Genomic DNA, 22751 nt, shown 5'->3' on the forward strand with positions numbered 1-22751 from the left:
TGAGGAATACAAAACCAAAATGCCTTATCCTCAAAAACTCCGCCAAGCGGAACAGGATAAGCAATTTGCCCGCTTTGCAGACTATCTCAGGACTCTTGAAATAAAGATCCCGTTTGCAGAAGCACTTGAGCAAATACCCTCTTATGCTAAGTTCATGAAAGAGATCTTAAGTCATAAGAAGGATTGGAGGGAAACTGAAAAAGTTTACCTCACTGAAGAATGCAGTGCAGTCATTCTGAAAAGCTTACCTGAGAAGCTTAAAGATCCTGGGAGCTTTATGATACCATGCACATTAGAAGGTGTTTGTACCAAGCAAGCTTTATGTGATCTTGGGGCAAGTATCAACCTAATACCTGCATCTACTATCAGAAAGCTTGGTTTAGCTGAAGAAATTAAACCAACCAGGATATGTCTTCAACTTGCTGATGGCTCCATTAAATACCCATCAGGCGTGATTGAAGACATGATTGTCAAGGTTGGGCCATTTGCCTTTCCTACTGACTTTGTGGTGCTGGAAATGGAGGAGCACAAGAGTGCAACTCTCATTCTAGAAAGACCTTTCCTAGCAACTGGCCGAACCCTCATTGATGTCCAAAAAGGGGAAGTAACCTTGAGAGTCAATGAGGAGGAGTTCAAGTTAAATGTTGTTAAAGCCATGCAACATCCAGACACCCCAAATGACTGCATGAGTGTTGATCTTATTGATTCTCTGGTAAGAGAGGTCAATATGGCTGAGAGTCTCGAAGCAGAGCTAGAGGACATCTTTAAAGATGTTCAGCCTGATTTGGAGGAATCAGAGAAGATAATAGAACCTCTGAAAATCCCTCAAGAAGAGGAGAAACCTCCAAAACCCGAGCTCAAACCATTACCACCATCCCTGAAATATGCATTTCTGGGAGAAGGTGAGACCTTTCCTGTAATTATAAGCTCTACCTTAGAGCCACAGGAAGAGGAAGCACTAATTCAAGTGCTAAGGACGCACAAGACAGCTCTTGGGTGGTCCATTAGTGATCTCAAGGGCATTAGCCCAGCCAGATGCATGCACAAAATCTTGTTAGAGGATGACGCCAAGCCAGTGGTTCAACCACAAAGGCGGCTGAACCCAGCTATGAAAGAAGTGGTGCAAAAAGAGGTCACTAAATTACTAGAGGCTAGGATTATTTATCCTATTTCTGACAGCCCCTGGGTGAGCCCTGTTCAAGTTGTCCCTAAGAAGGGTGGCATGACAGTGGTTCATAATGAAAAAAATGAACTGGTTCCTACAAGGACAGTTACAGGGTGGCGTATGTGCATTGATTACAGAAGACTCAACACAGCCACCAGAAAGGATCATTTTCCTTTACCATTCATAGACCAGATGCTAGAAAGACTAGCAGGTCATGAATACTACTGCTTCCTGGATGGATATTCAGGTTACAATCAAATTGCAGTAGATCCCCAGGATCAGGAGAAAACGGCCTTCACATGTCCATCTGGAGTATTTGCATACAGAAGGATGCCATTTGGCCTGTGCAATGCACCTGCAACCTTTCAGAGGTGCATGCTCTCAATTTTCTCTGATATGGTGGAAAAATTTCTGGAAGTCTTCATGGATGACTTTTCAGTATTTGGAGACTCATTCAGCTCCTGCCTTAACCATTTAGCACTTGTTCTGAAAAGATGCCAAGAGACTAACCTGGTTTTAAACTGGGAAAAATGTCACTTTATGGTGACTGAAGGAATTGTCCTTGGGCACAAAATTTCGAACAAGGGGATAGAGGTGGACCAAGCTAAGGTAGAAGTAATTGAAAAATTACCACCACCTGCTAATGTTAAGGCAATCAGAAGCTTTCTGGGACATGCAGGGTTCTATAGGAGGTTTATAAAGGATTTCTCAAAAATCGCCAAACCTCTGAGCAACCTGCTAGCTGCAGACACGCCATTCATCTTTGATGAAGAGTGTCTGCAGGCATTTGAGACTCTAAAGGCTAAATTGGTTACAGCACCAATCATCTCTGCACCAGACTGGACATTACCATTTGAACTGATGTGTGATGCCAGTGACCATGCCATTGGTGCAGTGTTGGGACAAAGGCATGACAAGCTTCTGCATGTCATTTACTATGCCAGCCGTGTGCTAAATGATGCACAGAAGAATTACACAACCACAGAAAAAGAGCTACTTGCAGTGGTTTACGCCATTGACAAATTCAGATCCTACTTAGTAGGATCAAAAGTGATTGTGTACACTGATCATGCTGCTCTTAAATATCTACTCACAAAGCAGGATTCAAAACCCAGACTCATTAGATGGGTGTTGCTTCTGCAAGAGTTTGATATAGAAATAAGAGACAAAAAAGGGACAGAAAATCAAGTAGCAGATCACCTGTCCCGGATAGAACCAGTGGAAGGGGCGTCCCCCCCTCTCACTGAAATTTCTGAAACCTTTCCGGATGAGCAACTACTAGCCGTCCAGGAAGTGCCATGGTTTGCAGACATTGCAAACTACAAGGCAGTAAGATTCATACCCAAAGAGTACAGTAAGGTGCAATCAAAGAAATTAATCACAGATGCAAAGTACTATCTTTGGGATGAACCATATCTCTTTAAGAGATGTGCAGACGGAGTAATCCGTAGATGTGTGCCTAAAGAAGAAGCACAGAAGATCCTTTGGCATTGCCATGGATCACAGTATGGAGGACATTTTGGAAGTGAACGAACAGCCACAAGAGTCCTCCAAAGTGGCTTCTACTGGCCTACTCTCTATAAAGATTCCCGAGCATTTGTGCTTAACTGTGATAGTTGCCAAAGATCAGGCAACCTGCCTCACAGTTATGCCATGCCTCAACAAGGAATCTTGGAGATTGAGTTGTTTGATGTATGGGGCATTGACTTCATGGGACCTTTCCCACCATCATACTCAAACACCTATATTCTGGTGGCAGTGGATTATGTATCCAAATGGGTGGAGGCTATTGCAACACCCACTAATGACACTAAAACAGTGTTAAAGTTCCTCCAGAAACATATCTTCAGCAGATTTGGTGTCCCTAGAGTGTTAATCAGTGATGGGGGCACTCATTTCTGTAATAAACAGCTTTATTCTGCTCTGGTACGTTATGGAGTCAACCACAGGGTGGCTACTCCATATCACCCACAAACTAATGGGCAAGCTGAAGTCTCAAATAGAGAACTTAAAAGAATCCTGGAACGGACTGTAATTAACCGTAGAAAGGATTGGGCAAGAAGCTTGGATGATGCTCTGTGGGCATACAGAACAGCATTCAAGACCCCCATAGGGACCTCTCCATACCAGCTTGTGTATGGAAAGGCATGTCACTTGCCAGTGGAACTGGAACACAAGGCCTACTGGGCAACCAGATTCCTAAACCTTGATGCCAAGTTAGCTGGAGAAAAACGATTGCTCCAACTAAATGAGCTAGAGGAATTTAGACTCAATGCTTTCGAGAATGCAAAAATTTACAAAGAGAAAGCAAAAAGATGGCATGATAAGAAATTGTCATCCAGAGTCTTTGAGCCAGGGCAGAAAGTTCTGTTATTCAATTCTAGGCTCAAATTATTCCCTGGGAAATTAAAATCCCGGTGGAGAGGTCCATATGTAATTACAAGTGTATCACCATATGGATACGTAGAGCTTCAGGATAATGAATCTAACAAAAGGTTCATTGTTAATGGACAGAGAGTTAAACATTATCTTGAAGGCAATTTTGAGCAAGAATGCTCAAAACTGAGACTTGATTAAAAGCTCAGTAATAGTCCAGCTAATGACATTAAAGAAGCGCTTGCTGGGAGGCAACCCAGCCAATCACAAAATTTAATTTTATTCGTTTTACAGGTAGATGCTACAGTATCTTCAAAAGGTGAAATAGCAATTGGTTGAAGTCACAGAGTTACAGGAAAATTTGGAAGCTCACTGGCGTGAAAACGCCAGTGAGAAACATTTTGGGCGTTGAACGCCCAAAAGAAGCACCCACTGGGCGTTTAACGCCAGTAAGGGTAACCTTCTGGGCGTTTAACGCCAATCTGCTAGCATTCTGGGCGTTTAGAAAAACGCCCAGTAAAGAAGGACTTCCTGGCGTTCAACGCCAGAAAGAAGCATCACATGGGCGTTGAACGCCCAGGAGAAGCAACATGTGGGCGTTAAACGCCCAAACCATGCACCATGTGGGCGTTTAACGCCAGGATGATGGGAGGAGGTACAATTCGTTTTTCTTCATAATTTTTCAAAATTTTTAAGTTTCAATTCATGATTTCTTGCATAAACATGTTTCAAAATGTCATCCTTCAAAATCAAATTGGTTTTCTAAAGAACCCTAATTTCTAAAATCCCTTTTTCAAAAATATCAAATGTATCTTAATTCATAAACATAAATCTTTTTCCAATCCAATTCTTTTTCAAATATTTTTAATTTCTTCTCATATCTTTTTCAACTCATCTTATCTTTATTTGAAAAATGCCTTTCCTTCTACTCCTCTCCTTTCCTTTCTTTTGCTTGAGGACAAGCAAACCTCTAAGTTTGGTGTGATTTGCCATGATCACTGAGCTAAAACTCATTAAAATCATGGCACCTAAGAGAACAGGAAGAGCAAGGATGTGAACTTAAGGGAGCTGAAGCGTCAGAAATTAATTCTTGAAGGCACCCTACAGACTAGAGGAACATCCACTTCCCAAAATACAGGTTGTTAAGTTCTAATTCTAGCTTTAACTCTGTGATAGTATTATTATAGGATTTTACCTTAGAAGTTATATAGGAGTAGTAGTAATTAGCATATCTATTTTGGTTTTATTTCCAACTAAGTTATAATTTATTTTTCCCATCATCATCAAACATGAATAAAATAGTAGATTTGTAGAATAAAGAGGCAATTTATTTTTTTTTTTTTCGAGTTCTTAATAAGGAAAATTCTAATTATTTATATGTGGTGGCAATACTTTTTGTCTTCTGAATGAATGCTTGAACAGTGCATATTTTTGATCTTGTTGTTTATGAATGTTAAAATTGTTGGCTCTTGAAAGAATGATGAACAAAGAGAAATGTTATTGATGATCTGAAAAATCATGAAATTGATTCTTGAAGCAAGAAAAAGCAGTGAAAAAAAGCAAAAGCTTGTGAAAAAAAAAAGTGGCGAAAAAAAAAATAGAAAGAAAAAGAAAAAGCAAGCAGAAAAAAGCCAATAGCCCTTAAAACCAAAAGGCAAGGGTAAAAAGGATCCAAGGCTTTGAGCATCAATGGATAGGAGGGCCCAAGGAAATAAAATCCAGGCCTAAGCGGCTAAATCAAGCTGTCCCTAACCATGTGCTTGTGTCATGAAGGTCCAAGTGAAAAGCTTGAGACTGAGTGGTTAAAGTCGTGATCCAAGGCAAAAAGAGTGTGCTTAAGAGCTCTGGACACCTCTAACTGGGGACTCTAGCAAAGCTGAGTCACAATCTGAAAAGGTTCACCCAGTTATGTGTCTGTGGCATTTGTGTATCCGGTGGTAATACTGGAAAACAAAGTGCTTAGGGCCACGGCCAAGACTCATAAAAGTAGCTGTGTTCAAGAATCAACATACTAAACTAGGAGAGTCAATAACACTATCTGAATTCTGAGTTCCTATGGATGCCAACCATTCTGAATTTCAAAGGATAAAGTGAGATGCCAAAACTATTCAGAGGCAAAAAGCTACAAGCCCCGCTCATCTAATAAGAATCTGAGCTTCACTTAAAACTCTGAGATATTATTGCTTCTTTATTTCTGTTAAAACCTATTTTATTTATCTAGTTGCTTGAGGACAAGCAACAGTTTAAGTTTGGTGTTGTGATGAGCGGATATTTTATACGCTTTTTGGGGGTAATTTCATGTAGATTTTAGTATGTTTCAGTTAGTTTTTAGTAAAATAATATTAGTTTTTAGGCAAAAATCATATTTCTGGACTTTACTATGAGTTTTTGTGTTTTTCTGTGATTTCAGGTATTTTCTGGCTGAAATTGAGGGAGCTGAGCAAAAATCTGACTTAGGCTGAAAAAGGACTGCTGATGCTGTTGGATCCTGACCTCCCTGCACTCGAAATGGATTTTCTGGAGCTACAGGAGTCCAATTGGCGCGCTCTCAACGGCGTTGGAAAGTAGACATCCAGGGCTTTCCAGCAATATATAATAGTCCATACTTTGAGCGAGGATAGACGACGTAACTTGGCGTTAAACGCCAAGTTCATGCTGCTGTCTGGAGTTAAACGCCAGAAAAACGTCATGATCCGGAGTTGAACGCCCAAAACACGTCATAACCTGAAGTTTGACGCCAAGAAAGGCCTTTGCACGTGGAAAGCTTTAGTCTCAGCCCCAGCACACACCAAGTGGGCCCCAGAAGTGGATTTCTGCACCAATTATCTTAGTTTATTCATTTTCTGTAACCCTAGGTTATTAGTTTACTATTTAAACAACTTTTACAGACATATCTTGTACCTCATGACATTTTCAGATCTGAATTACATACTTTGTGACGGCATGAGTCTCTAAACTCCATTGTTGGGGGTGAGGAGCTCTGCAGCGTCTCGATGATTTAATACAATTCCTTTATTTTCCATTCAAACACGCTTGTTCTTATCTAAGATGTTTATTCGCGCTTAACTGTGGAGAAGGTGATGATCCGTGACACTCATCACCTTCCTCAACCCATGAACGTGTGCCTGACAACCACCTCCGTTCTACATCAGATTGAATGAATATCTCTTAGATTCCCCAACAGAATCTTCGTGGTATAAGCCGGATTGATGGCAGCATTCATGAGAATCCGGAAAGTCTAAACCTTGTCTGTGGTATTCCGAGTAGGATTCCGGGATTGAATGATTATGACGTGCTTCAAACTTTAACCTGCTGGGCGTTAGTGACAGACACAAAAGAGTGATTCTATTCCAGTAGGAGCGGGAACCAACCGGTGATTAGCCGTACTGTGACAGAGTGCGTGCATAGTTTTCACTGCGAGGATGGGAAGTAGCCATTGACAACGGTGACACCCTACATAGAGCTTGCCATGGAAGGAACCTGCGTGTGAGAAGAAGATCTCAAGGAAGAGTTGAAATCAGAGGACAAAGCATCTCCAAAACTCCAACATGTTTCCCATTACTGCAAATCAAAGTAACATTGTTCCCTCTTTTATCAAATTCCAGTAATTTCACTTTTAATCCAAATAATCCTATTAACATCCTGACTAAGATCAATAAAATAAATATTGATTGCTTCAAACCAATAATCTCTGTGGATTCGACCCTTACTCACGTAAGGTATTACTTGGACGACCCAGTACACTTGCTGGTCAGTTGAACGGAATTGTGCCCACTCATACCAAAAATCCTAAGTTCCACAATCCTACAATAAATATATTGATGCTATATTGATGTGATCACAATTTCGTCCACCACCAGCATTGAAATTCGCCAGAGAACAAGGTCTTTTTGTAAACCTTCATTGTGGAGAGGTGCACCAATCTTTTATTGTACCTGTTACCTGTGGTGATTACCTGACTGGTCTGTTTTGCTTGTTTCGTGCTTTTAGGTTCCTAATTCAAAGGAGATACAAGATATGCTCGATTTTGTTCCCCATAATCGGACATGCTTGTTTCTTTGAGGAGGAACACTGGAGAAAGTTGAAGTCTATTAACTTTCCGGTTAGACTTTGCAAGTTCACTAGTCACATTTGTGAGAAAATAAGAAAGTGAAAAGTGTTATGATAATCAATCAATTAAAAATATAGTGCATGGCAATATGGCATATTCATCTAATCCATCACATTTGAACATTTGATAGTTTCTAAATTCGAACCATTTTTGCATAATATTGTCAATACTTATATAAAGAGCTGGGCTACATATAATTTATTGCTTCCTTTACATTTTTCAGGTTGAAATTTATTTGCTTGCTCACGTCCATTGCTGCAACACAGGCAAGCAGCTTTGAATAGCGTGAAAGGCTCACTTGGAGATTAACTAGCATTTAGATCCATCGTGATTCCCCCTCCATTCTATGAAATTTAATGAATTAATAACAAAAGACTGAAAATATTGGCAAAACATAGGCCAAATATGTATTAATATATAATAAGAATATAGTTGTGGTATTTGCTCGACAAGTGGAGTGTTCTGTGTTTGCCACGTGGAGCTGTGTATGATTGACAAGTGTATGTTACTATGTTTTTAATGTTGGGCACTTTGCTGTTCTCAATCCAAAGAAGTAACTGGGCGGGATTTGATTCAAATTCAAATTGAAAATGATTTTGTTTCAGGACTTTCAAGAAGAGAATATGAGAGAGAGAGTTGCCAGTTCTGATAGGGGGAGTAGTTGGCACCAGACTTCCTCTTTCAATGTCGCAGAGAAGAGAAGAAGAAAAGGTCGGTGAAGAAATAAAGCACGACGGAAGAAGTGGTGGGTGGCGATGACAATGACGGTCACAGAGAAGGATGCTAGATCGACAGAGGAAAGAAGAGGAATGAGGCGGCGACGACGGTGATGGAGGTTACCGACGCTGTTGGATCCATAGAACTGCATCTACCGCAGAACGCCGTCGCAGCCGTTCCTTTGCCAGTGGATGCTGCGAATGAAGGATGGTTAGTTCTCTCTTTATTTTGTTGTTTGATTTCATTATAACCAGAGAAGAATCCTTTATAATCCATTCTTCGGTGAACGACAGCTTCAAGTTCTAAAATTTTGGTTAATCTGCAATAAAATATATATTTTTTTTGCTTTCAAATGATTGCATGTACATTTTGGTTAATCTATAATAATCCGTTTCCTTTTTGTTGTTGGATAGCTAACGGTGTTTGTCTTCTATTAACTATATTGCTGATTTTTTTTTCTGTTTTCGTATCTTATGTCATTTCTTAAAGAACATCTGAGGTGGTGATTGACCTGCAATTGCAAGTAAAATTTTTAGTCTCTATAATTCTTTGTTGTGGTCTCTGATGGAGTCTTAGATTATGCCAACAATGTCCTCCAGGTAATACTATCCTTTAAAATTTCCTTTTGTTGCCATTTGCATTTATGTTGATATTAGAGGAATGAAAAGATTGCTGCCTAGGATGGTGGATATTGATTCTATATAATGAAATTGACATTAAATTTCTACATTTTATGCCTCATTTGACATGATTGATAACATTTTTATCCAGTTCAATAATATATTTAATGTTATATAGACCTTTTCAATTTTACCGGTACTTCCATCCTCAACATCATAGAGTTCATGAGGAAGTTCAATAATATTTATTTGGGTTTGATGCCTGTACTCAGCAACCCTTAATCTATAACATATAGAGAAAAAAGAATAAACATTTGTGTGTTATATCCATTTCATTTTAATTAATTGGATCCAACACTAAAATATATTTATGTGTTCTGAATTTGCACCCACCATCTCATTGTTAGGGATTCTTTCATTTGGTATGTCAATCCTCTCATACTAACAAATCACATATGCCAATATAAATTTTCTCGAAGATGTTTCGAGTTCTTAATTTATCAGCTAGAATTGATTTCAGTAAAAAAGATCTGCTTTTGGAAATTCTATAAGAGATAATTTTGAAGCAATGAAGATCATCAAGTAATGCAAAATAAATTCTTTGTTCTTTTTGTTTGGTATATACTAATGCAAATTACAATGTTAAAGTATTTGATTATCATATCTTGAAGGTTTATGGGATTTTTGTAAAAATTTTAATGAATATGGAGCATTTTGTTTTTTATCTGAAACTTAATCATGTGATACTTTGATGAGATGGTTTAAAACAAACCAAACCATGGAGCAGTTTCTTGGACTATTAGGAGTCCAACAGCAATAGCAGAAAGTTGGAGATGCTACTGTTCTTGAAGTTAGAGTTGCTTCTCTTGAAAATGCTACCCCTCTTGAAGTTGGGTGTTTTTTCTATAATTTAAAGAAATTTAGTAAAAGCTATTTATAACAACAATGGTTTTTCTTAGAGGCTATAGTTTTTTTTTCCTAAACATAAAATGTTGTTCAAAGGTGTATGCATATCTTAAGTTCAGGAGTTGTTTCATAAAATGCTGGAGTAAAACAACATCACTCTTAAAATAAGCAGTCATTGTTGTCTGTTGACATCTTATGTAATTTAGTAGCTTTGACTTTTATAGATTTTTTTGTTACTACAAATTTTGATTTGCTTTTGGTTTTGCTAAGTAATTTGAAAACTTGATTTCTTTTTTTAAGGAACAACTTCTCCAACAAAGCTCAAGGTGTGAAATCTGCTGCAACGTGCTCTGGCTGAAGTTGCACCTGCCAAAGTGGTATGAATGATTCATCTGCCTTAATCGCCAATTTTTTTACCTTTTTTTTTGTTTAAATTGGATCTTTTTTTCTCTTCTTTAATTTGTTCAGTTTAATTCTTGGATGGCACTCTTTAAAATTTAACTAAGTTTATATGTATTTAAATAATTTTGATCTTCCTTTTCCTTCCATAACTAACTTCTGTATATTTGTTTCTGAGTTTTCTTTAAAAATGAGTTTCATACCATATATAAATATTGAAAACTCAAGGGCACATAGATAATGCAAACGGTTAAAGTCATGTATTACAAGCAGTATTTTGTGAATATGCAGCAATAATACTAATAATAGTTGGTAAATTATCTGCTTTAATTTTCTTTTTCTTCTGCTATACATGCATGATGAATGTAGTTTTCCATTTTTTATTTTGTACTGTGATTTCTATTAACTCAGTATACACCACTGTTGCAGTTTTATGTTATGGTTTGTTGGCAGTTTTTTAATCATTGAACCATGCTCTTGACTATTTTCTATAAGTCTGTAACTATAACAACTTGAAAATTATATAGATTTTCTTTCCCCTATTTTGTAAAATAAAAAATTTTATAGTTAACTAATTTAAAAATAGGCCACTACATGTAAAACAAACATTTTTTTACTTTTTTAGTTAACTAATTGATTGTTAGCATTTTATTAGAGAAGAGATCATGAACTTGAATTCTACAGTGATTCCATTAGCCTGTGTACTAAAGAGTTTAATCGTATCTTTTTTATGTGCCCTTAATGTTATGAAATTGGATGTAGATCCTCGATTGCGGTTTAATAGAAGAAGGCAGAGATAATAGGAGATGTATTCATCCTAATTTTGTATTATTGCTGAAAGTTTTCAATTGCTCTCTCTTGCCTTTTGTGTTGTTCTTCGCTCCCCCTCTGATTTGAACTTCTGTGTTTTCAATTTTAAAGATTTTATTATCAGCTTAGATGATATTGCTTGAGTTGTTCACCGTTCAATTTGTCCCATTGATCTTTGGAGGTGATGTAGTTATTGTGCTACTAATAATTGAAATTTTAATTATTATAATCGACAGAGTATGGAAATGACTATGAGATTAGCAAATATATAATTATTTGTTGCACATTAAAGATACAAATTTGTTGTCTTAACATAGATGTCGACATAGATAAAAGAACTTCTTAATCTAAGGTTTAGTCACTGCATTATTATTCAACTTTGTTGGCCAATTATAAATAATTTTACTTCATTAAAACTGTCATTGCAGTGTTTTTTAGCGAGCACAGAAACCAAGTTCATGGTATATAATTATATCACTGGCTTTGTTGCATGTTTGGTTCTTCTTCTTAAACTATGTTTTGTTAGTATTATTGTTATTGTTCGTGTTGAAACTTGATATGATTTGTTTTATGTTCCTGGTGGGTTAAGTAGGAGATTACAAAGAGACATATTATATTTGTCATGTAGTTAGATGCAAATTATAGCCTTTTTTACAAAGGATTTATGTATAATGTTAGTGTTTATCAGTATAAAAAGAAAGTCTTCACATGTTGGGAGAATGTAGAGAAATGGGGAAAGAATTTATCAGTTTAATTACTCATGTTGCAAATAAAGGAATTTTTTTTAATTGAAATGATTGGGTGTGTTCTTAGTCCAATATAAATTATCTATCACCAACAACCATAGTTTCACCAATTTTGTTCATAGATTCTAATTTTTAGTATTCTTAAATCTTTGAACTAAATTTGAAATTAAGATATTTCAAGGAATTACATTATGAGGGAACCAAAAGCATGAGAGAAATGAGTATTATTAATTTACATGTGATGACTGAAGATAAAGTATGATTATCTATCTATATGTATCTTTTTTTTCTTTTTATTATCAATTACTATCTTTAAAGATCAAGAAAAATGAAGGATATTTGATTGAAAAGTGCTTCATTTCGAATTTCACTATTTAAATGTCCTCATGCCAACTTAACATTCCTTATTATATATGGTTTATAATGATTTGAATTAGTCCATGATCTAACTATTTACCTTTTTTTTGTGATGTGATGTAATTGTCTTTCCTTAAATACTTATATTGGGATTCGCTAAAAATGGTGATGAAAAAAATTAAAGAAATGGCTGCTAAACTTTAATTTTAGTGTGACTATTGAATTTTGATTTTTTAGATACGAAGTGCCATGTTTAGAGGCTTATATATGATGCCGCGTTTAGGTTCTGATTGCTTTTGCTTGACCCTGTTGACTTAGAAATGATACTTGAAGCCCATCAAATATAATAGTTAAATTCAACACTGTCCTTTAACTATACCATATATCTTTTCATTCTATCTTTGTTTTAGTAGTTTGAAAAGGTTTCTTTTAAATCTTACTGTTTTTTATGAGATTATCAACCAATGCTCTAAAGGTAAGTTAAAATGATGTGACAATGACCTTGGAATTTGATAATATGGCTGATTGATTCATGACTCATTTTATATAGGGACAAGATTTAGAACATATTTGTTTGAATTTCAAAAAGTGATATTGGATAGTTTTTAACTTAAGTTATTATGCATTTATGTTCATTTTCAAGCTGCACGATTTACAATGTGGATATCAGAAGTAAATCCCTCTCTTACTGAGGAGGCACTACAGGAACTCACGAACAAGATAACTAATCTAGGAATTAAACAAGAAGATTTGAAGTTGAAAGTAAAGTGCAGTATAAAATAGTAGAAAATGATGTTTTTCAAGCAAATTATTCGTTCTAGGAGACGGATTATGCAAACATGAATGTTATTGTTGGAAACAAGAGAACTTAAGTGATAAATTGGGGATTATGCAAAAATCTAAACGTGGTCAAGTTAGTATTACACAAAATATTTTAACATTTAAAAATATTTTGCTTTTACTATATGTTTCTTTTTTTTTTTTTATAGTACTTGCTTGAGCTTGTGAGAAATGTAATATCACCATTTTTAGCATAAATTTAGTATTTTAGTTGATGAAAATTTCAAAAAATAATTAGCGTTGCAAAAAGCTGTGAAAGGAGTTGCAATAACTTTTAAGTTTATTGCATACTAAATTTAATTTAGAAATGGAGTTGAAGCAACTAAATAAAACATTTTAATATGATTAGTTTAGTATAGCTTAAACATAATTTAATATTTCTAATGCATATGTATTTATTATTTTGTGTAGTCATGCCATAGTAGAAAATTGTTATAGAGAAATTCTCACAAAAGTTGTGTGCATGTGGGAACATAATAACTTTTAAATTTATCGCATACTAAATTTAATTTAGAAATGGAGTTGAAGCAACTAAATAAAATATTTTAATATGATTAATTTAGTATAGCTTAAACATAATTCAATATTTCTAAAGCATATGTATTTAGTATTTTGTGTAGTCATGCCATAGTAAAAAGTTGTGTGCATGTGGAAACATAATAACAACTTTATTAGCATATATATATATATATATAAACAAATTTGTAGGTCTATATGGGATGAAGAAACAAATTTTACAATAGAAAAAAAAAGTTTGGTTTAAAACATAAATTGATAAACATAATTTTTCTGCGTTTTATCTGATTCAAAGTGTAGTTAGAATTAAAAAAAATAACTATTACATCAGTATGGTAATTATAAGATAAAGAAAAAAAATTAATACATGCATAAACTTTCATATCCATATATTATGTATTCAATTTTGTCATGGGGTTAGTTATTTTTTTAAAAAGGGAGAATTTTTTTTTGTGTCTATTTAAGAAGATGTGGTTACTTTTGAGAACAAAGATGGTTGAAGAAGTAAACATTTTTTTTATTTTTTTTGTTAAAAATTAAATGCAGAATGCAACAGTATATTCCTTAACTTTCAAACTGATATTGAATATGTATATAAAAATTTATTTATGTTTTTGATATGAAAGAAAATGATCCAGAACATATAAATAAGATAACATAGTTGATATATATACATTAGCTCATAAATATATAGGTTTAATTACTCTATTGATATCTATAGTTTTGGAAAATTTTCAATTAGGTCTTTATATTTTTTTTCCTTTTAATTTGGTTTCTGCACTAATTTTTTTTTTCAATTAGGTCCCTCTTGATAGTAATTGGTTTAATTGTATAGGGATCTAACTAAAAAAAATTAGTGCAGGAATCAAAATTAAAAAAAAAGTATAAGGATCTAATTAAAAAAAACTTTGGTGTAAGAACTTAATTAAAAAGAAAAAAAAGTATAAGGACCTAATTAAAAATTTTGCAAAACTATAAAGACCTACAGAATAATTAAATCAAATATATATTAATATTTTTATAAATAAATTATACATAAATACAATAAAATAGATTATGTACATGACTCAGATGTAGCCCGGATTTTATAGTAGTTTAATATCGACTGTACTATAGGCATTGATTTATTGTTGTAGAAGAGGTTATCTATAATGTATTAACTTGAGGAAGCTGATCTTTTCATAGCCAATATTAAATTCATACTGGAATCAAAGTATGATCTTTGTCAAATGCATTTGAACTTTCCCCTTTAATTTTCATTAGGTTTAGTCAAAACTCTAATATATGGATTGATTCATCTGCCAAATATAAAAACAGAATCATATTAAGCATGTAACATTATTAGTTCGATTCAAAATGATACATGATTTTTGTTCGAGGTTTTAGCAACAACATGAAATACTTGTCATTTAATTGGAGAAAAGAAGTAAAAAGCTATAAAAACTCCTTTTTGTTCAAAGGCTCAAATAATCAAATAGAAACTCAGTGATTCCACGCATGGGTTATTCAGCCACGCATCACCCCACAGTTAACTTGATTATAAAATTCACAATGCCTCTTCTTCCATCAGGATAAAATTCTCTCCTTAGACAACAATTTTCAGTGCTTTCTCTCTCTCTTTCTTCTAGGTTAGGATTCATAAAAAAGAAAGTGGTTAAGAATTTGAGGGAGTGATTTTTTCTTCTGACCTTAGCAGCGGTGAAGTCCTGCATTAGCTTTCATAAGTTAGTAGACATTAGACCATTTCCAGCAAAAAATTCATATTTTTTATTTATGTCTTACTTGTCATAAAAAATAATTCTATATTAGTTTTTGCATCATAAAGAGTAAATAGAAATTTAAAGTATCTCTCTTCTTATTAAAAAGAACTAATTTTAATCCCAATTATAGTCTCATTTAATTAATTAATTAAAGTAATTAAAATTAATGTAGTAATATTTTTTTACAATAATATTATTATTCAAAAATAATTTACTATTAAAAAATATTAATATTTAAAAAAATAATAACTTCATATATAACAATAATACACAATATATAATTCGAGATTAAACTAATTTGTAAAATTACTTAATATAAAGAAAAATATAGTTAAGCTCTATAGTTGACGACAAGCATTGTGAAATTGCCATATATCTTTCAATTGTCGATGCTGCCGCCTATTTCGAAGTTGGGCATTTTTTGGGAGAAATTGATGGTATGATGCAAAATCTTTCTCTCCCAACTGAGGTTGTGATAAGCCATTTTTGACATCCTCATACTCTAAGCCTTGAGCAAAATTTCCGGCATAAGTGTCTCTTTTATTCTCAACAATCATATTATGCAATATAATACAAGCTCTCATTATGTTTGCAAACTTCTTCTTTTACCAAAACCACGTATAATGCAAAGCGTACTTGCAACGCTCCAAATGCTCGTTCGACGTCTTTTCTTTACCCTTCTTGATATTGTGCAAATAACTTGCGTTTCTCCCCTTGTGCCTTTGAGATTGATTTGACAAATATGATCCATTCACAATAAATATCATTTGATAAATAGTATCTCATAGTATAATTATTACCATTGATAGTATAATTTACCTCCGGAGTACGATCATTTAGAATATCATCAAATACTAGTAAACGATCTAACACGTTGATATCGTTATTTGAACCAGAAACTCCAAAGAATGCATATCATATCCAAAGGTTTGAAGATGCTACAACCTCAAGTACTATGGTTGTAACCCTACGATAACCACTCATGTACATACATTTCCACGCCTTTGGACAATTTTTCCATTGATAATGCATGCAATCAATACTACCCAACATGTCAGGAAAGCCACGACCCTACACTATTTGTAACCGGCGTCATACGTCATTTGAATTTGATTTTCACAAGTATTCATCTTCGAACACCGAAATGACACATTCAACAAATTTTTCCAAGCATTCAATAGTGGTGCTCTCGTCTATGTGCACATAATCATCAACAGCATCAACTACTACGTCATATGCTAGCATCCATATCGCAGTAGTGCATTTTTGCAGTGGTGACAAGTCTCTTCTTCCAATTGCATCCACCCTCTGTTGGAAATACGGATAGACATTTGAGAGAGCGTCTACTATCCGAAAGAACACGTGTCTTCTCATTCGAAATCTTGTCGAAAAATGTCAGCATTATACACCGACTCATCTGTAAAGTAATCTTTGAAAATGAGATCATATCCTGCTTCTCAATCTCTGTTGATTCATCTACGAGGAGTTGAAAAAGAGCTTCTATCGATATCTTATTCTTCTGAACCATTGAATAAACATTTATCAATCTAATTATCCATAAATGTGTTATTTCACCTTCTTCTTTTACCATACAAAACCTCATTAAATCAAAGTGATAGAGAATATTAAAAAGTACTATAATAATAATAACTAATTATGATCAATTGAAAAAAAATGGAAGAAGAAAACGAAAAATCAAAAAAAGATAATATAGATTAATAATTTAAAAAAATGATAAAATTAAAAATAATTTAAAAATTTGAATATAAAATTAAAAAAATAAAATATTTTTTATTTATTAAAATTATGCATGAAGATAACGAGTATTTTGTTTCAAATTAAATACTATTAAAAATAAATAAATAAATTTAATAATGCTTATAAATAATAAATTTGTAATTAACGTTTATAAATATTTATTTTTATTTTATTACACATAATTTTTTAATATCTTATTTAATTTAAAATTATAAATTTTATACGTTCTAAAGTTAAATAAATATTAAAATTTGTATATGTTTTTAAATATTTTTTATTTTTAATTTTTAAATTATTTCATCAAATTTATAATTTTAAAAATAAAAATATAAAAATTAAGCTAGTATATATATAGAGAGAATAAGTTGATATTCGAAACACTGGTCGCTCGTCAACAGCCCTATCTTTCCTGGGCACGGATTCGGTACGCGGCTATACATAGCGCACCGAAACGCCATTTTCATGTTTGGCGCACCGATCAACCAGGTGAGACCATAATTAAAATGCATGCTTTTGTTGGGTTCTTTTTGCAATTTAATATAAATTATAGGGGTCACTTTTTGATATTTTAAAAATGAATACACTTAACTTAATTGTTAGAATTAGTCACTATTACTGCCGCCCAATTCCTCCATTTCTCCTCCCCTTTAACTCCGTCGCAATCCCACCCTCTTCTTCCTCTTCCCCTTCGTCGCAATCGCACATTCCTCTCGTTTATCCTCCATCGCAATCGCACCCTCTTCCTCCCCTTCCCCTTCGTCGCAATCGCACCGTCCCTTCCTATCTCCACCACCGAGAACGACTGAAACATCCCAACTCAGCTAACTTCTCCTCCCCCCCAAATAGCCTCACCTCTGACGACGACGGAGCCTGATCTGCCGTGTCGGTTGTCTTCGGCAGTTGATGGCTTCGCCGTCTCCATCAATGGAAAGAAGGTACCATTGTATTATCACCCTTTACTTGATTTACAAATATTCCCCTTTTTCTTCGTCATAGGTCTGAAATTGTCTTTGAAGTACATCCTCCAATTTTGCGTGTTTCGCTAAATTACCGCATTGTTGCTGTTTGGCACAGGGTTGCCGGGGATGAAGATACCACTGGGGGTGAAGCAGACCATAGAGTTGGATCGGTTGAGGGCGAAGGCTTTGCAGGGTTGGAGTTGGACGAGTACGATTTACAGGAAGATAAAACAGAACACGACCATCCGGTTGAGGGCGAACGCTCTGCAGGGATGCAGTCGGACGAGCACGACTTTCAGGAAGATGATACAGAACACAACCATCACGCAGAGGCCGATGTCGACAATGGGGATGCGGTTGAATTGGAAGACAGTTTGGACGGCGCCGGAGGAATGTCTGACAATTATGCGGAAGACGAATTTTACGCCGTTGATTCCGTGGAGTCGATAGGTTGGGTTGATTTTTTGACATTGCATTTGAGTTCTACCAGCAATATGCAAAGCACCATGGCTTCGACACGAGACGTTCCAGAAGCAAAAAACGTAGGGAAGTAAGGATACGGCAGGAGTTCGTGTGCCACCGACAAGGGTACCGATCCCCGAAGTTCTACTCGATGCCTAATCGGAAAGAGGCCGAGGGCCGAGACACAGTGTGGATGCCCTGCAAGGATGCTACTCCGCATGGACGATGAATCAGGACGTTGGCACGTTGCGTACTTTTCAGACGCGCATAACCACCACGTTCTTGAGTTGCGATTTTCTTCCATGCTCCCGGGACATCGGAGGATGAGCGAAGCGGACATCGAGCAGATGAACGACATGCGCAAAGGGGACATTGGCGTCTCTCGAATCCACGGTTTTATGGCGAGCCTGGCCGGCGGGTATCATAATGTCCCGTACACAACAAGGGACATGCACAATGTAAATGCGAAGCAACGAAGGGAGGGTGGCCTAGATGCGGAATCGTGCCTAAGATATCTACGAGAGTGCAAGGCAAATGATCCAGCACTGTACTACAAGGAAGTTGTTGACGGTAAGGGCGTGTTGCAACACATGTTTTGGTGTGACGGCACCAGCCAAATTGATTACCAGGTGTTTGGAGACGTGGTTGCATTTGATGCAACGTACAAGAAAAACGTTTACCTTTCAACTCTTATAGTATTCTCCGGTGTGAATCACCACAACCAAACGGTTGTCTTTGCCGCTGCACTGGTGGCAGACGAGAAAGAAGAGACCTATGTCTGGCTGCTTCAGCAGTTGCAAACTTCAATGAAAAGGAAGGCTCCCGTGTCCATAATAACCGACGGTGACAGGCAAATGAAGTCTGTGATCGAGCAAGTTTTTCCAGAGGCTCACCATCGACTCTGCGCTTGGCATCTACTCCGAAATGCCACGAGCAACATCGGAAAGCCCAAATTCACCAGGATGTTTAGGGATTGCATGCTCGACGACTACGAGGTCCGAACATTTCAGAGAAAGTGGTTTGAGATGGTTGAGAAATTTGGCGTCGCCGATAAAAGATGGGTACAGAACATGTACGAGAGAAGGCACAGTTGGGCCACAGCACACATACGGGGAAAGTTCTTTGCCAGATTTCGAACAACATCGAGGTGCGAGGGCTTGCACGCTGTGATATCACGGTATGTTAAGTCTCGATACAGCTACACTGAGTTTTTACGTTATTTCCATTGATGCTTGATGTTCGTGCGTACAAAGGAGGTGGAGGCTGATTTTGAGTGTGCAAAGGGTGACCCTGTTATGACCACCAACCTGAAACAGCTGGAGCAGAGTGCAGTCGACAACTACACTCGTGCGATATTCTATTTATTTGTTCCCATTCTTGACAGGGCCTGTGCAATGACGGTGGTTGACTCTGAAGACAACGGTTCCTATTTTATCCACACCGTCTCTCGATACGAAACTCCGGGGAAGGATTGGCGTGTTGTTGCAACGTCTAATACGAGGGAGGTCCGATGCACGTGCATGAGAATGGAATGTTTCGAGGTCCCCTGCGAACATATAATTGCGGTGCTTGTTCTTAACAATGTTCATGAGATCCCGAGGTCTCTGATATTACCGAGATGGACCAAGGATGCAAAACTTGTTGCGGTGCAGTCGATGGGTGTGATTTGGGATTCTGTACAACTGACGCAACACTGGTGCCTGATAGATTGGTACTGGAAAATGTGCAAGATTGCATGTCACAGCACCGAAAAATTCCAGTTTGCAAGAGACATAGCCGTGCTGATGCTGAAGAACTTCGAGAACGAAGATGCAGGGAACACCAGTTTTCCACACGAGGGGCCACCTACTGAGGGTGGCAGACCCCCGGCGCAGAATCCACCCAAGCGCAATACAAAGGGTAATGGTGTTCATGGTGGAAAGAAGACCCAACGATGTCGTTTATGCCGGGAGGTGGGACACAACATGACGACATGTCTGGAGCGTCGCACAATGGAACCCTCCAGCGCAGTTGCAGAAGACATGGATTCGATGGACACTGACATGGTTGGTTGGTCGCTCTATAGACGATGTAGTTAAGTTTTCTGCTCTGTTAAATGGATCTAATCATTTGTTTTTTACATTGGTGTCAGGTCTATGATAACCTATCCGGCGATCTGTATGCGACCGCGGAGATTCCTTCGTTCCAATGCTCCGATAGTGACACGCAGGCTGGGTTTGCTAACAGCGACTTCGCTGGGACCAACACGTCCGGGCCAGTCATGTCTCTCACCGATTGAGCAAAGAGGGCCTACAGTCGTCACTACCGTGTGTTGCAATGGCGGGTTGGTCGAACCCTTTCACGTTCTCTGGTAGGTTGTAGCCGTACACCGAATGTTGTCTGCATTTCAAATAGGTACAGAACCGTCTACATGTCGTCCATGTTAAAACAAGTTTTTGCTATGTTGGCTTTCCTTGGTATGTGGATGTGCTATAGATATCACCGTTTTTAATCGGGATTCAAGATGTGTAGGCGTGAAGTGATGTCATGCGAATAGCTGCAAATCGACTGTCAAACCTGATGTATTATTATTCGGTCGTTGTCCACCCTTTTGTTGAACCAGACATGGTAGTTAGGGGCATGTTTACAACGATTCTATGTTTAGTGGATATTTTGTATGTATGGTAAGCGGATATTTTGTATGTAGTTGGTAGTAACGTTCAGTGGATATTCAGATGCACGTCTCATAAAAAAATTCGTTGGAAAATGCATGTGGTTCAATCGCAATTTTGAAATTCTTTGTAAGGGATCATTGCTTCTGGATGTAATTTAAAACACACGCTTAAAACACCTGAAGTGATGAGTAAAATGCACTAAATGAAGCACGGCAACAATTTCGAATCAATAAACAACCACTACTAATTAGCATTTTGAGGGTATTAACAAATCAGTGTGAAGTTTCAAAATTCAAAATGCAAAGCTACAAAATGTAGGTGAAGTGAATCGAATTACATTCAAGCTTCACAGCTTAAAATTACATTCAAACTTCACAGGCACTAATTGACATACATTTCTAATATTGGCAAATCAGTCCATTTGCAATGCTACGTGCACGTTAACAATAGAAACGATTATCGTGTTTATCATCCAAAGCATAAGCTAATGACGGCAAGGTAGAATTGTATTCCTGGTAATAACATATAGATTAAAGATACAGATGTATGGACATGCAGCTTGCACCACCGTACTTGACAAACTGAGGCAAGAAAACACCATTGACCGAGTTACTTGGATGGGGTTGGGGGCGGTGGCTGGGGGTTTAGGAGACAGGAGTTCTCAATATATATGCAGCCGGTATTCTTGCGGCGCCAGCCGTTTGAAGACACACACATGGCCGTGTCTTAGTTGGCATGCAGTTGCTAAGGCAGACCAGCCTATTCCAAAACATCCGTTCGTCCTCCCGACATAATGCGTATACCGAACGGTCCATGCGCCCTTCTCGTTGGTAATCGAAATTGGGCTATCCTCGCATACTCTCGGCAGAGGGGGGACATTCGGCTGGAAGCGAAGACATATTTTTTAGGGTGAGATCAATAAAATAGTTGACTAGAACAATAGGATAGGAAATAGTTGCCTTTAAAAATAATTGTTGGCACACTTACGAGAAAACGGTTTGCCAGGCGGTGCAGGATTGGACTTACAAAGAACGGATTGATCGATCTGAACCCATCGGCTATGTGCCTTTACCTGGGGGCCGACGGATAGGTTATACAAGTGCAGTCCGTCCCCGGGCCGGCATGGGCCAAGTAGTTGATTTCCATTGTATGACCGTTGAAGAACATGACGTACATTGTGTTTTGAATGGCGTGATAACGGAACAACACAAGCCACTGATCCCTTAGACGATAGCGTTCCCGGACATCGTTCCATCCTCCATGAAGCACGATCCTCCCATTAGGTTCCATATTCCAGCCCACGCGATGACGATGTCCTGTAGGCGTGGTTAGGGTCAGTGGTCGCGGTAGGGACCGGCCATATTCCCGAGAGAACCGCAGCGGGAGCATCTGTAGTGGATGGTGGAAAAAAAAAGGGTTACAATGTGTCACACATGGATGGATTGATGATTGCAGGTGGTAAAGGAATTGAAATTGGGTTCTATACCAGTGTATCAGGGTCGTTCACCGGGATTATCGCGAAGAACTGGACTGTATAGTTGCCATGTGCGGGTATTGCTGGAAGACTTCCGTTTCGCAAGTTTCTGGTAGAACGT

At 37.0% G+C, this 22751-nt stretch overlaps 1 protein-coding gene and 1 long non-coding RNA gene across 3 annotated transcripts; both read left to right on the top strand.

Moving 5' to 3' along the window:
* Positions 1–7690: 7690 nt before the first annotated feature.
* On the top strand, positions 7691–11333 carry LOC112702203 (uncharacterized). 2 transcript variants are annotated; one of them, XR_003153946.3, is made up of 4 exons: positions 7691–8152; positions 8258–8579; positions 8859–8968; positions 10196–11333. It is a non-coding gene; the product is annotated as an uncharacterized lncRNA (long non-coding RNA). The 2 variants fall into 2 exon arrangements; XR_011864515.1 differs by lacking the exon at positions 10196–11333 and having other exon boundaries at positions 8859–9445.
* Positions 11334–18720: 7387 nt separating this feature from the next.
* Positions 18721–20780, top strand: LOC112755595 (protein FAR1-RELATED SEQUENCE 5-like). Its single transcript, XM_025803827.1, has 3 exons — positions 18721–19668; positions 19756–20547; positions 20634–20780. Exons 1-3 carry the CDS (start codon positions 18721–18723, stop codon positions 20778–20780), a joined length of 1887 nt encoding a protein of 628 aa, XP_025659612.1.
* Positions 20781–22751: the final 1971 nt, after the last annotated feature.

Source organism: Arachis hypogaea, chromosome 1, assembly GCF_003086295.3.
Source record: "Arachis hypogaea cultivar Tifrunner chromosome 1, arahy.Tifrunner.gnm2.J5K5, whole genome shotgun sequence".
NCBI lineage: Eukaryota > Viridiplantae > Streptophyta > Magnoliopsida > Fabales > Fabaceae > Arachis > Arachis hypogaea.

Coding starts and splice junctions, on each gene's coding strand:
- LOC112755595 (XM_025803827.1), top strand. CDS start 18,721: ATGGACGATGAATCAGGACGTTGGCACGTTGCGTACTTTTCAGACGCG. Junction 19,669..19,755: donor GGTGCGAGGGCTTGCACGCT/GTGATATCACGG, acceptor GTGCGTACAAAG/GAGGTGGAGGCTGATTTTGA. Junction 20,548..20,633: donor ATTCGATGGACACTGACATG/GTTGGTTGGTCG, acceptor CATTGGTGTCAG/GTCTATGATAACCTATCCGG.